A 15,938-nucleotide genomic window follows, 5' to 3' on the forward strand; every position below is an offset into this window, starting at 1 on the left:
ATCACATTATATACATTATATAATACATAGATTATAGATCATAGATTATGTATATTATGCTTATTAGAATATAATATATACACATATCTGTGTATATTTAATACCTATAATATATACTATAGCTAATATACATATAGATATACATAATATAAAATATTATATACATAATTAGATATACTGTAGCATATAATAAATATAGCATGATATACATAATATATAATAGTTATATAATTATGTAATATAGAACATATTAGTAGATTAGCAATAAGATAATGCATATAAAAATGTTAGGCATTCTTATGTAGAGGTATAAATTAATTTATATGTTATTTTATTTTATTTTATATTTTTAATGTCTTCTGTCTCTGGACATTTTCTGCCTGCCGCCGGCGGCTGGTTGGGCTGATGGTGCTGGGGGTGACTCAAGCCCATGGCCGCGTGCGTGTTTGGCCCCAGGCCGCGCCAGGCCGGACTCTGCCCGCACACCCCCCGTCCTGCCTGCAGCTGGGTGCTGTGCACACGCGGGTCAAGCAGCGCTGGCCACATCCGTCGCAGCTGGCTGGGCCCTGGCGCACCCGCCCACGTCTGCTCGGGCGCGGGGACACCCCTGCGTGACTCCCCCAGGTTCGGGGTGTGGGAGCAGGGCAGGGTGGGGCTGGGCACCTCCTGACGGTGCCGGCTCTGGGCTGCGCCAGCTGCTGAGCATGTGCGCCATGAGGAAGCTGGTCTGGGGAGTGAGGTGCGGAGGGAATTATGGCCGGAGCACCGCGTGGGGACCCTGGGCGGTCGGTCGGTCGGTTAGCCTGGGCACCACGTTTGCCCTGTGTCTGCCTGCTGACGGTGGGGGGGGGGGTACACACGTTTGTATAAATATCCATCCCCTGGGGTGCATGGGCACTGTACAGCTGAAATAATGATGCAAATTAAATTGGACGGTGCAATTAATGCCCTATAAATTACCCAGCTTCCTCCAGCGTGACGCAGCCATCATAGACTAGCAGTGGGCACCCCCTTGGCCGTGGGCTGCACGGTAGGAATGACGGTGGTTAAGGTGCAGCAGAAGCCCTGACCACGCCCGGACCCGGGGCCGGGGCCGCCAGGCTGGGGCCAGGTGCCCACGTCAGCCCCAGGGCCACAGAAACGTCCCTCGCCCCGGCAGTGCTGGACACTGCATGGCTCCCTGCAGGGACGGCGCCGGCGTGAGCCCAGCCCTGCTTGGGCTCTCCTGCGCCTGGGACAGGGCTCCTCCTTACGAAAGATGGGTGGAAGCCGGGTTCCTGATGCCTGGTGAGTGTGTAAAGTTATTTCTGCAAATGGAGAAATTCAGGGCTTTATCTGGAGCCATTTGGATTAATTCTCCATTTCTGACGAAAGCACCTGAAAGCAATTTAAGCGAGAACTTTGTCATCTCTTTTCAGCAAAGGAACAGACATTTCCAAGTGTCTTTTCCCACTGCCAAGTAATCCCCTTGCATTCCCACTGGCATAAGCAGGTGGTGATGCGTAAGCGCCCCGACATAATTATGACTGAGAGCACAGACCCCCTTCGTTTTCTTAAGTAATGTCTCCACAGATAGAAAATCACCATTAGAAACATATTGGTTTTAACGTTCATGCAAATCGCTCGGCAATAAGGTGTTACACGGCTTAGAAAGGGAAGCCTTGTCCTCGTGCATTTCTTGCAATGAATAGTATATAAATAATGTCTTCTGGGGTTTTGGAATGGTCTGTAATTATTATTAGCAAACTGCTGCAAGCCCCCTTCAGCGGCGGCCGCAGCTAATGCCGTTGTCGCGCAGGCTCCGCGGCTCCCGCCCAGCTGGGGCGGCTGCCGAGGATGCTCGGCAGGGTCAGCGCACCAGGAGCGCTGCACTGGGAGCGTCGCGCTGGGAGCGCTGTCCGGAGAGGCCGCTTTCACACTCAGCTGAAGGGCTGGTGCTTTGAAAATACGGATCAAATATATGTGCTTTTGCCTCCCGAGTGCTGTAATGAAGGCTCCTCAGTATGAGCTGCAGAAGACCCTCCGACGGCAGTGCTGCCGGCATTCAATAACAAGGGACTCTTCGTGGTGGGGGACAGGACAAAAAAAAAACCCCAATAAAAAAAGAACGGTCTGTAGCCAAGGGATGAGAAAGGAGAGCCGGTTTTTGGGCAGCAGTACCTGTGCGAAGCTGAGGCGTGCCCTGTAAGCACGTGCGCGGGGCTGAGCGTCCCGTGAAGGATGAGTCTGGTGGAGTGCGAACATCCCCGGCCCGCTGGGTCGGCGCTGCTCGCTGCGGGAGCGTGCCTGTGACACGCGGGCCGAAACACTTGCAAACCTTAAAAATCTTTTACTGCATCTCTTTCAGGTGGCCTGCCCTTCTGACCGGTGACAAAAGTAAAGATGCTTTAATAAGAGCACAATTGTTTTATTCTCTAGAAGAAGAGGTTAAAGTCCTCTTATTTTGCCCCGAAGCTGTTCCTTAGACATACAAAAGCAATTTTCAGTAGTAGATTGGCAGAATTCAGCCTAACAAAACTGTTCATTCTTTCCCTTTTAGCCCACAGTTGGTGGCTGCGTGTCCCGGGGGGGGGTGAGGCTGTCCCCGTCACCCCGCGCCGCGGGAAGGGCTGGGGCCAGCGGGAGGTACCCACCCTCCGGGGGCAGCTGGGAGCCGGGGGGTTGCCAACGGCATTGCTGAGGTTCTAGGGCCCCCCCAAATGAAGAGTTTATTGTGCGCCACGGCACCTCCTTCCACACAGACGCTGCACACTCCACGCAGGTATGTACCTTTTTATTGCTCTTTCAAGAATTTTGTTGTGAGTTAAGATTTATTAAGTTTGTGAGGGGAAACAGAACAGCTTTGTTATCCAGTTCATAGTACAAAACCACGGCTGAATTTTTATAAATTAATATTTTTAGGTTTTTGACATCAGGAAAATACTATCTTCATCGGTGTTTTAATTCTTCCCTGAATTAGAGATGCATATTGCTCTAACGCAAAAAGTCTCCTTTTATTCAGAAGAATGCCTTTGAAATTATTTCAGACCATTTATTGGATAACTAAGAACGAGACAGCCTCGCCTATCCAGTCCTGAAAATAAAATAAATTAAAATACATGTTTTATTTTCTAATTTCCTTTACCGACACACAATATCAGTAGAAAGCAAAACCAAAATGTGAGGCAGAAAATAAAAATCAAAACCCTTAGCAGATGAGGCTCCTTCCCAGCAGGACAGCTGCGTTACCCGTGTCCCGGCGCCAGCCAGGTTCGTGCTCAGCGCCACCAGCTCCTGCTCCGGGCAGCAAGGGTGCCCGGCGGCACCTCAGGCCGAGCTGGCTGCCCCTCAGACCAGGTAACCCACTGCCCAGGGCCCACAGCAGAGTGTCGCGCTACCTCGGCGTTACTGGCAACGTTTATAAAACAGTATTCCCTATCTACAGGGAAGTCCCAGGGCTGGACGCTGACACGCAAACGGACAGACGTTCAGGTGAACACCTAAGCAGAAGTGCAAAAAAAAAACGGTGGCCCAATGGTGCGTTCTGCTTCACCGAAAACCAAATCCCCTTCACTTAAACCAAAGCACATTAAGTTTAGAGGTGTGCGTTTGAATGCCAAGTAGCAAAACAACAACAAAAAAAACCAGAACAAAAAGCAACAGCGTGAACCAGACCTGAGGAGGGTTAGGAGGGCTGGGACACTGATGTTCAAAACATCAAGAAAATAAAGTTAACACAATATTATTTGCTTTACAGGCATCTCCTCTGGTCGTCCGTGTGCGCCCAGCCCCAGCATCGGCCGCTGGCGGGTCCCGCAGCAGTCGTTGGGCGGAGGCTCAGTTCCGCTGCACGTGGTCTCTCACAAGTCCCTTCCTGGTGGAGCGTCGACGGATGTCTGCCTTCGGTCTGGCCATCCTCATTCACAGTGAGTGGTTGCAGGATGTCTCTCAGATTTGTTTTTATAATACAGGGTTTTTTAGCTATGAAAAGTTATCACCCCTAGAAACCTATGATACACGTAGACTGAAATACATTTCCTATTGAAAATACAAGATTTGCATACTACACAAAGTGCCAGGAGGACACTGCACAGCCTCAAAAGCCTTCAGATTTATTTTATTCTAACTAGACATGCTTCAGGTTACAGACTATTGCCCTGATGTTGTGACGAGGTGAGGTGGTTACCCAAGAGGTGTACTGTCTAATTATTCAAACCGTGGTGAGAAGTAGTCGTGGCAAACGTGCGGCATTTGCTCTTCAAAAAGGAATTTGGCTATTTTTATTTTTCTGGCGAGTAGTTCACAGTACGCAGCTATCGCATGCGCTATTGCAAATGACACAGCAACCCCGAAGCCAAAGCCAGTGCTGAGAAAGAGCGCTTCTGCCTAACAGAAACGCAAAGACGTGAAGGTAAGCGGTTGAACCTGGCTGGCGCGGCAGCTGCGAACCGGTACCTCGGCCCTGCACTGGATGCTGCCCCCCCCCGTAACCGCCCCTCTGCCGCAGGCGGGCTCCTGGTGGGCGCTAAGGAGAGGAGCCTGGTCCTCTGCGCTGCTGGACTGGACCGCGCACGACCGAGCGGCGGCTGGCGCATCTTCAGCTTCAGGATTTCACACAATAGGTAATGACGTATGACCTTGAGCAAGATACCGTGATTAAACAGATTTTAATGCAGGTGAAACTGGCAGTACCCTCCTGGATTTCAGGTAAATGACCTCTTTGCTGATGACTAATTCTTAGCGACATGCACAAAACGGGCGCTGGGTGACCACAGACAACAGGAGGGGAGCAGAGGTTGAACACAGACTGGAAAGCACCTCCATCATTCACCCGCGCTCCGGAGGGGAACATTCGTTACGTGGCTCGTCATACGAAAACCTCTATTTAGACAAAATTCCCTATTACACAATTAAGTGTTGACCGGAATGACTAAAAGCAACGCTCTAAAGTTACATTAAATAACTGGTTTCAGTACTGGTTTGTGTCCTCTTGCTGCGACACCAGTACTCATGCACAGGTGCTCGGGGAGAAGGAGCGGGCTGCCATCAGCCCGAGGCCACGCCAGCAGCAAGAGCTCCCCATCGCCTTCCTTCTGTGACGGAAACGATCGAGTGAAATGCATGATGACGATGCAGGTGATAGCTGATCATTGGCCATGTCTGCCTGAATACAAGAACTGCAATTTTACAGAGCAAACCCCTCGCCCGTCCCATTCAACACGTGCTCATCCAAAATTGCAAGTTCTATAGAGGCAGTAAATAATTTATCTATTTTAAGGTCTCCTGGGTTCCCTCGGCCGGAGTTCTGCTCCCGCAGCACCTCAGTTGGAAGACTTGCTGAGAGCACTGGCGGAGCGGCGAAGTTTCCCAGAGACTCTGCTCTTCGAGGCACGTGGTAACGCGGGCGAGGTCTGGTCTGCTAACTCTATTCCTATGGTGACGGTAAGGTCAGCGCTTGCGCTTGTGGTGAGGCAGCCTGGAAAACAGAATGGGCAGAGAAAAAACGGTGTAAGGAAAGAACAGCCTTTGCAGCGGAATAACTGCTTGGCAAAACGCAGCCCCTCTCCACCTCCTCTTCCAAATCAATCTAGGGTATCGCTCAGGTAAACTTGGCATTTATAGCGGAAGTTTGGCCCAGGCAGCTGAGGAACCGCCCTACTGTGCTTTCCTGGAGAAATAAGGAGTTTCTCTTTGCCAGCTCCCAGAAAAAGCGAGGAGCGGCCGGGCTGTGAGCGGTCGGCAGCGCCCAGGTGAGTGCACGGGAGTACCCCCAGCTGCCGCCCCTTTTGGGCCACAGGCACCAACGGCTCCAGCAGCTGCCCGCGAGGTGCTGCAGCGGCCCTGCGCTGGGGCAGCGGCTGCACCAACCCTGCTTGCTCAAAGCTCCAACAAAACCCACATAAGGGAACTCGAAAAATGTCTCTTTCAAGTGTTACATAAAATTATTTTTTGCTGCGTGTCACTGAACAGCTCTTCTGTATTTAATCTGCTGTGGAGAGCTGGAAACGAGTTTCCATAGCATGAATGCTTTCAAGAGACTGTACCTGGGAAGGCGTCTGAGCCTCTGATAAAAAACCTAAAGAATCCCAATTTTTTCTAATTAGTTCCACTACTTAAACAGGACACTAAGTACCCATCATTATTGGTGCACTCACGGCCACCATTCAAGAACTTTATTTGTGGGCTGGGGAACCTGGATGGCTGTAGCGGTGTCTACATGTGTTTACGCTTTGTTGTTCAACAACATTAAGTTACATCTCAATTACTCCCCACAGGCAATTACGAGTAGAGGCCAGGACTAAATAGGTTGTCTGAATGAGAACAGATGAGGATACAGCTATTAAACTAAGAAGTAAATGAATAAACTGAGGTGCGTGTGCAACTCCTGCCTCTCCCCTGCGCGATGCTAATGGTGCTCTGAGGAGTACAAACATGCATGGTGCAACCCAGCCCTGCTCTTGCTGCTGGGGTTGGGACCTGTCCCAAGGCACTTCCCGGTGGGAATGTCATTTCATCAGCTCCCTTGGGGCACAGTATTTTTAAACCACGTTACAATTCTCTCTCCAACTCTTAACGCAAAGGTTTTTATTAGAGGTGGGACGGAGGTGCGCTCTGAGCCCACACAGGTGGTGGGGGCCAGTCTCGGCAGCTGTGCGACCACCTCTGAACTGCAGGCTGATGGGTGCGTGTTGCAGCACAAACCTATTTCCAATTCAACAATCGGCTGTATTTTCAGGCTGCGCCTTTATTTGCTGTTAGTTTATGTGGTTGATGATGACAGGGATATCTTTAATGCTCTATTAGCCCAGGTGACTCTCAAACGTGCAGAAAAGGCACCAAAACGCAGCCAGCGCCTTGGCTGCAGCTGCCGAGGGTTGAGCTGCCCATCGGGCAGGGGTGAGCAGGCCCAGCCTCGCTCATGCCCAGGGCGAGCCCTGCCCTTGTGGAACGTCGGGAAATTTTCGTGGTTCAGCAAGGCGGATGGGATGCGAGGGCTCTGCAGGCAGCCGAGCACCTGGGTCTCGAGCTCCCTTCTAAGGACAAAGACGCAAGTTGACTCAGCTGCGTTTTCAACATGCGGCTCGAGTGATTTGGGGTATTTTAAACCTCCTGCCAAACACTACAACCTATCTCACCCCATCACTAGGAATTGCAGCAGCCCCTCTCCGTGCGTTGTAACAGCTTGCATTTGTCTCGTTACTTCTTGGGAATAAGGCGTGGAAACTCCACGGAGTTTGTTGGGCACAGGCAGCATCGCGTTCGGTTTCCTCGCTACAAGGGTTAAAACTTTGTCCTCATGCTTTAGCTAACTCTGGATATTTTAATGACTCAAAGCAGTGAACGGAACAATGCTGAGGTCCGGCTGCAGCTAAACCCAAAATCCCTCAGCCAGTTTGCAAACCGGCGTTTGCATTTCAAAGACGATCTTTACTTACCAGATTTATACTTCAAGACAATTGACTGAAGGGGAAATATCGCATTAAAAAAAGGTGAAGAATGTGACTTAGCGTGCAAAGGCATTTTCTGTGAAATATGTGGAGCTGTCAGTTTTGGATTAAAAACAAAACCTGCGGTGCTGTTCGCGGGGAGAAAAGCATGGGGGAGGGAAGGGCTGTGAGGGAGGTGTCGTACTTTACATTCCTGCAGTTAAGCAGAATGGCAGATGGTCAAAATAATACAGTTTTCACCAAATGGACAAGCTCAAGCAATATTCATGCAAGCGCTGAACAATGCATCGCCTGCGCATATGAAAAGCAGGGCGGCTGCGGCAGGCGGGGGCGCGGGCGAGGCACACCTCGCTCCGGGAGCACCCGCAGCATCCACCCGCCTCGGGAGCCGGCACATTCCTTCAGTCCGAACTTTCTTCTGGCGAGTCTTTAGCTATGCAATCAACCTTGAAGCTCCCCCGAAAACCGCCTTGATTGATAGGGAGGCAGCAGCTGCAGAGTGAGCGAGTAATAACCACAAAAGATAAAGGCTTTCATACAAATATTATAATTCTACTTGCAAGCTGTCTGGCACGAACTCTAATTACTTGGCTGTCTTGCAAGGGGAGCCTGCAACTTTGTTCAGAGACGAGGCTCCGCTCGCTCAGCTGCGCTCGGGGGAGGAGGCGGCCTGCGCGCACCCGCCGGCACGTGCCCGGGAAAATCAGCATCGTGTTTGTATTGATATTAAGATGCTTGTGAGAGGCTTAATTCTTTTTCTTTTTGCAGTGATACGGAGGAGGATTTTTTTCCCTGTCTTCCTGTGTTTGTTTCAGAGGGTGCACAGGCAATGTGAAATTCTAAGTTGTAAAAACCAAGCAGCAGCTCTGCAATGGTGTAGTAAATAAGAGAGATTAATTTCTGACTCACAGGTGGACCAGCAGAGCGCTTAAAATTTACAACTCAGCCAAACGTGAAATTTGCAAAAAGGGGAAAAAAAACGCACCAAAAGCTGCACAGCAACTCTTGCCTGCAAGTCGCGCTGGTTTCCGGGCAAGCGCTGCCGCAGAGGTGATGCCGTGCAGCTCCCGCGGGCACTTGCTGCTGGTGGGCCCGGTGGCGGCCCCGCTCCCTGATCCCGTCCCGTGGTGCCCTGGCCACAGACACATGTGCAAACGGGCCCAGCCGTGGCCAAAACGCTTCCCACCGCGGCAGGTGCCAGCATCAGCCGTGCCTGGCGTCAGCCGGAGGGAGCAGCAGCCGCCTAGGCGGGCGGGCGGGCAGTGGGCACCCCACGGGGCTCGGTGTGCCGCGAGTGGGAGGAAATGGAGCAGTGGCAACAGGGACAGGCAGAGACAGACCCGGAGAGCCCCAGAGCCACCGTGGCCGTGCACCGAGCACAGGAGGAGGAAGAAGAGGAGGAGGAGGAGAGCTGTTAGTGATGGAGCACAACGCCAGCAGCAGCGGGGCCTGCGGGAAGCGTCGCTCTTACCTGCGGTAATTACCGTAACAACGAGACCGTTACATATTCTAATCTAAAGGGAGAGAACACAAAATCATATAAATACAGGAACAGCACACCCATCGCGCTCACGTGAAGGTCAGGCCGGCTGCTCACAGGCGCCCACCAGCACAGCGGAAACCGGCCATGGGCATCACGGCAAACGGCACATAGTGGGCACGAGTTGTAAGGGCAACTCGTGACAGAAAGTTCACCTCAGTACCCTTAGGGACCTGGAGAGAAATGGGTACCCACAGGCTTTTTCTTTGCCGCTGTTGGTCTGTGAAAAAATAGAGGGAGGGAATGTTGGCAAAATTGGAACGAATAATCATCTCCCTTCAACTTTTGCCAAACTTGCCAATACGGTACGGTGGGACTTCAGCAGCCTCTTGCTTCAGCTACACTTCCAACACTGTTAGTGGTCATAACAGTTTCAAACTGGGTAAAATTTGAGGCTTCACAGTAGACCTAAACCACTATTACACTGCAGGCAGGTTAAAAAAAACCAGAACGTGAACACCACACCCATATCATCAGGCCACATAAACTTCCCACGAATGGGAAACCGCTTGTATGCGCAAAACCACATCATGGGCAGCTGTACGCCTGCACGCAAATAAGATGCACGTGAACGATGGATCTGATGCCTCTCCCGTCTCTTAACAGGTACAAATGCTTTACAGTGATGAAGCCTTTAGCTTTTAAAATATGTTCCTTGCAGGAGGGGATTAAAAATTCAGTTAGTAATACAGATAAAAATATACTTTAAATGATTTAAAGAGTTATCTTTTGGAAAGCTGGAGATGGATAGCTTATTTTATTCTAAATCTACTGAACAGAACAAATCTGGTTTCTCATACACTACCAGGGCCTGTGCTCTAGGAAAAAAGATCTTCTGGCAATTTCTCTTCTCCTTGTGAAGCAGGTGAACACTCCTGAAAGCAAAGTAACTCCCTCTTCCCCGCTTCAGCATATACACAAGCACAGCAATATTGGTACTGATGATGGTGAAACATCATCTTGGACTTCCTATGGAGAAAACAGACAGGACCTCTGGCAGGACAAGAGCCATACAGCGCTGTCATCATGCGGCTGAACTACTGCGGGGTCCAACTCCTCACCAAAACTGGCGGAACCCTCCTCAGGGACACCACACACACAAAACCAAAACCAAAAGCATCTTCCCCATCAGCTCCCTCACAGGTACGGTAATGTCAGAGGTTTTTGTCTTCCCCCCCCAAACCAAACCAACCAGCCCACCAGAAGGCCACAGTGTTTCTGTGGCTGAAAATCAGCTTTTCAAGATAGGGGATCCTTACCGCTGTGCTGCAAAGCTGCCGAGTTTGCTGTTAAGAACCACAACAACAAAAAGGATGTAATTGGTGTATTATAACGCTACTGAAAATTTCATGAAAAAGCCACTCACTGCTGTGGAAATTTCCCACAGAAATTATTTGACAAAACTAGGCGGTAGGCTACTGCTATTTCTCCTGTGCCTGCCCTTCCCTCAGCCCCATCCCCAGGCACAAGCTGGAACACCCTTCGAGCCTTTAATCACATTCAGGCACACGTCTAAGGGGCTGCTACCAAATCCTGAAATTCGGTTCGGTTTTTTTGACACGATCTCTGCAGAATTATTCTGTGCTGTCGCTGAAGCTGCGCCCTGCGCCAGGCCCAACCATTTTTAGCGAGGGGCAAGCAAAACCTAACAAACTCCTCCTCAAGTGTGGCTGTGGCCACCCACCCTCTGAGCGCAGGGTGGAAAAGCAGCAGCCCGCAGCACTGCGATGGCATTTTCCTTTACTGCCCATGCAAACCTGAGAGGAACTGATTTGACAAACTAAGCACAAGGCTATTGCTCTTACCTGGTAAACGTTTCTATCGTACGAGAAAAAGACAAGAAAGGTGGGTCTTAATGTGTAACCCAAGTATGTACAAACATTACAACATCATGCATGATCATTAAGGATTTTGAAACTTTATACTTGAGAAGACCCACGAAGTTTTCACACAGGCTGTGACCTATCCCCCCTCCCCCCCGCAATTAACCTATCAGCCATGACAGGTCTGTGGAAATCTTTCTTTCCCAGTAAATGTGAAGGTAATAAAATTCCAGAGAGAATCATAGCAGTAAATCCACTTAGCATTTTGACATGCTCTGCTTTCCACTCACAAGGCCAGGCTGACAGTACAGTATCAGCAGCATCCTGAGCCTGCATGTTCAGGGGAGTATATTTTGAAGAAATTATCATTAAATAAAAGCAGTGGCTGTGTTCACGCAAAACCAGACATGTTCAGTGGTCTGAAATGCAGATACAACCACCAACCGCATTAAGGATGCAGGAAATCATATCATTGGAACTGCATTTACACCACGTGGCCCTTTGGTGACTTGTCGCGTTCGGTATGAGCTGTTAAAATACTCCATATTTTGTTAGGAGCGACAGCTGTTTTAAACCTGCATTGAGATCTTTCATTTATCTTACGTCTTTGAGCAAACCCCAAAGGCTACATGGTCCAACCTCCGCAGCAACTGAGGGGGATCCCCTGGAAGAACAGGCGGGCGTTGTGGCTGGAAGCAACAACAATGGCAATAGCACGAAACATCACCAGTCGGTTACCTCCGGAGAGACTATCAGCTGAATTTACACAGCCCCTCTTCCCCCCAGCCCCACGAAAATGCTGCAGAAGGAGTAAGGACATTCGAGCGGACTGTCCCAAGCCTGCGCCAGCAGCACAGCCCCAGGCCGGGGGGGGACACACGAACGCCGCTCTTTGGAGGGCGCGGGGGGGACAGCTCAGCCCTGCCTGCGCTGGAGAGCCAGCGCCGCAGAGGTCAGGCTGCGCTCGCAGGGCCAGCGGAACTCAAGGGCAGTTGTCGTACCTGCTTCCCCGAGTGACGCGCTGCAACAGCCGAAACATGGGTAAACGAGGAGGTCTGCTCCACTGTTGTTTGGTTATGAAAAATAAAAAATGTAGTACCTTGAAAAGCTGTAACTGAAGCAGTAAGAAGAATCTGAAACTACAGGTTAATCAAGGGCAGAAACAACCCTAAAAAAAGCACTCACAGCTCCCAGCACAGGTGGTCAGTGCTCGACGCCATCGCATACCCAGCCTTGATTGTTTTAGAGATTTACAAATAAACCCTAAATGTACACATCAAAGTTCTAATCAGTCATGACTTGGAGCAGCCGCTAATTAGTTCTGCACTGGTCAGCCAGCCAGAGGGACCACAGCAAGTGTTAGCGGTTATTTCTCCTTTGCATGCGGGCACATAACACGTAGTGCAGCCTTAAACCACCGCCCAAAGCCTCCACCCGGGCGCCGGCAGCCTGCGGCAGCAGGGCGGCACTGCACAGGTTCTCTCCTCCGCGGCGGCTGCAGGGCTGACGTGCCTCAGTGCAGAGGAAAAATGCAAAGGGGCCACATTGCCTGGAGCTTTCTCGCAAGCTGACAGCTCGAGCAGCTGGAGCTGTCACCCGGCAGAAGAGAGAGGCCCGTCAAGCTAATATTTTTTCCCATCCCAGCACTGATTGCTAGGGAGGAAGCCCTCCCTTGCCATCTCCTCTCTCAGAGATCGTAGCTGGGAGAGCTCCCTCTGAGACAATCAATTAAATGGAAAAAAGAAAGGGCCCAGGCTGAAAGCCCTGATGTTGCGCTCACACCCTCTCCGCTGTAGATCCTGAGGTTACACCAGGCTTGAGGGAGAAGCGACCCCAGCAGCTACACAGCCTCGGGGGACAGGTCCAGGCTGTACACCCTCATAGGTGGTGGGCAAAGGCAAAAAACACCCTGGCACCCAAAGCAGTCTGCAACTGCTCTGCAGGGAGCTGCGAAGTAATGATGCAACTTCCTTACCGTTCTGCACGGATTCGTACACTTGTGAACCTTCAGGCCTGGTCATCCTGGTGTAAATTCACAGCGGACTGTTCAAGTCAGAGGAGCAGCAGGGGGTACAGAGCTGATGCCACCTAACAATTCATGGTATTTACTATGACTTTGCCCTATTTAATAATAGACCATTTCTAACCCTTACAGGGACGCTAAGGATTTTACTAATTCAAGAAAGTATTCTCTTTCATGAAAGAATGCAAACTATCATACTGTCAACATGCATAACCTTCGACTTTTTAAAAACATGAAGGGTCTGACCAAGGCACGAGAGCAGTCCCATGGTGTATTGAGGATGCAGGAGCTTCCCTCTTATTCCTTCGTATGTAACTACCAGCAAGGCGTTCAAACTCTTCAGACTGTTAAATGCATGAGTAGATTCTTGAATTAAGGAAGACACCACAGCCTGGAAAAGATTTTCACTCGCTGCCTGAGTCCAAAAGAGGAAAATTGTTTCTGATTTCTAGTGTTGTCTTTGCGACTGTAACAAGTGCTCCTGTGGGAGGAGGGATGCACTTCCACTCGGTCATTGCTTCGTTGTTCAGCAAAATTACGATGTTGTTCATGGCATCCATGCGTCGTCACAGAAATCATTGTGATTTCTCAGTTTTGCCATTAAAAGATGCAGAAAGTGGATCAGAATTGCTGTGCCATGTTCTTTGAATACGCTCATCATGGGTTTCCCTAAGTGCGAAGGAAGGAGGTAATGGAAATATTCTGTGTGTCTCACAGAAAGGCATCTCTGGGGAGAAAGGGTAAATTTTGGGTTTCTGCAGAACATCCTGACTTTCCTCCTTCATTAGATCAGGTAATTATGCGTGATTCAATTGAAAATTTCATTTGGCACCTTTTCATTCTCTGCTATCAAGCAGCTACCATGGGCCAAGAGACAATGTCACCAAGCAGGAAAGGACCATCCGCCACCGGGCGCTGCCTCTTCGCGACGCTGAGATGCAGACGGAGCCTCAGCGAGTTCTTAGGTGAGCTGGTAGCTACCACGGAAGGAACACAGTGATGGGAGACCTCCATGTGTCTGAGCCAAGGGTTCTGAGGCTGGCAGCAACAGAGATGGTTATTAAACCGCCATTTCTGCCGACGAGTACAAGTTAGGAGTTACACGCACGCGACAGCACGGTGCCGAAAGCCGCTCCAGCGCAGCGTTCTGTTGCCGGGCACTGCACGTTCCTGTGGTGGTGAGAAAGTCCAGGCGGGCGGTAGCTCTGTGGAAGGGGGGCAGGAAAGCCACACACGGATCACTGATAACCAAGACCACATGGGTAAGGAGCACCTCCTGACTCCGCTCGTGCAGCTTCAGGATCCCTCCGAAGGCAGCCCGAGCAGCCGGCTGGGACAGGCCACTAACCCAGCAGTGAAAGATGCTCTAGTTTGCTGAGGATCAGCTGTGAGAACTACCTGGATTAAATAGAGAGGGGAAGCAGGCCAGGTCCCTGCACCTCCTCCTGAATACTCTTCACAGGGAAGGGGGGAAAAAAAAACCAAAAAAAACCAAAAAACCACACACCTTGAGCCTTGCCTCCTTTGGGAACTCTTCCCACTCCTCTGCTCCACCTCCCTAAGCTTTTCCTCTTTGTTTACTGCCTGGACCACCTCTACAATTGCAATATCTGGCACCTACGATTGCACATTTTCCTTCTCACCTCCTGAGAAGCAAGTTTACACAGACCTCCTAACGAGCTCTGTGCTAATGACTTAACTTCTTGTGCTTCCTTCCACATTTCAGGGCAACGCCTGTACTGGAAAAGGAAGGATTCGGCACAGAGGTTCAAGCCCGCGTCAGAGCGCCATGTGTAGCTCCACAGCAGCGTCCCGGTCCAGCCGGTAACAATTGCCAGATGGTTTCAGCACCGCCTCTTCTCGCAGTGGAAAGAGCTGAGCAGTGGGCTCCTAGCTGCCAGTGTAGTCTGGAATTTTCTAAGTCCCAGTTACTAGAAACTAATTTTTCAGTTTCAGGCAACACTGTCATATTGATCAAACCCAACACTTCGCATGTGCTGCGTATGCTGTAATACCATAGCACAGCTACTCATTTTCAGATGTGGTTTTTTAATATTCAGCTCCATCCGGCCTCCCTAAAAATATGCAAAAATATTATACAGAACCTGGAGAGACTTTTATTCCACCTAGTACACAAAACATCCTACAGATTTTCAAGGAAAATGCACAAAGAAGTAAAAAAACCCAGAAAACACAAACCAAACCAAAAGGAATCATTGCTCAGTTAGCATTAAAAAGAATGTAAGTCTAAGACAACAGTTACTCCGGGTTTTGTTTTGTTTCTGTCAAAAATATATTTTAAAATTACAAGGCCATTTGAAATATTCCTTTTGCTTTAAAGTGGGAAAGATAAAGCTCAGCACCTAGCAAAAAGTGTTTTAAAATAAACCAAATCTTATTTGTTGTACATTCAAGTATTTTCTACAAGAAATTTATGCATGTAGAAGTCCAGAGACAAAAGAAAAGCATGTGTCACCTTTTCAACAAAACGGCTGCAAAATCTCAGTTTTATGTAAATAAGCAGGCACAGCTTCCAAGGCTTTAAAACCAGGGAATGCTGAAAACGTCTATAGTTCCTCAACTCAAGTGTTGCTCCTGGGCAATGCTATAATATTCATTAAAGAGTCCATTTATCAACAGATACCACATGTCAGAGTTTTCCAGCACAGTTTTCCTGACACTCCACTGAAAACGATGCTTTAAAAAAATTAAAATGGAAAGCAATAATCCAAGATGCTTTTGCCTGCCATTTCATTCCACAATAGCTATTAGCAACTAAAAAAGCAAAGATTTACACTATATCCTTTCTGATAACGTCAAGCATTATGCTTTATTTTCCAAATCATTAGCATGCACAAGAATGACCTCATGGTGAACAGATGCACTTGGATATGGCAGTGATTAGATCAGTCCTCTCAGCAGTCAAGTGTGCCCATTTCAATTAACCCTTTGAAGTACTAACTGCAAGTCTACGCTGCTGAAAAGCAGGTTTGTAGGTTCTCTTGCAAGTAGAAATCTACCCTTGTAAGTATAAAACCCTCAAATAGAAATCTTTCTCTGGTGGAAAAGTTATCTCTTTTCCTTTCTAGAATATCCGACTACTTCCATTTTCTAAGGGTTAACAC

General features: G+C 49.4%; 1 protein-coding gene across 1 annotated transcript in view; it reads right to left on the reverse strand.

Moving 5' to 3' along the window:
* Positions 1-2,726: 2,726 nt before the first annotated feature.
* RALGAPA2 (Ral GTPase activating protein catalytic subunit alpha 2) overlaps positions 2,727-15,938 on the reverse strand; it is a 137,798-nt gene continuing 124,586 nt past the window's right edge. Inside the window, exon 39 of the mRNA XM_050894119.1 lies at positions 2,727-5,455. Within this exon, the coding sequence (XP_050750076.1) occupies positions 5,301-5,455 (155 nt within the window). The 3' untranslated portion in view covers positions 2,727-5,300. The remainder of the gene's footprint in view (positions 5,456-15,938) is intronic.

This window comes from Gymnogyps californianus, chromosome 3 (assembly GCF_018139145.2).
Source record: "Gymnogyps californianus isolate 813 chromosome 3, ASM1813914v2, whole genome shotgun sequence".
In the NCBI taxonomy this organism is placed as follows: Eukaryota; Metazoa; Chordata; class Aves; order Accipitriformes; family Cathartidae; genus Gymnogyps; species Gymnogyps californianus.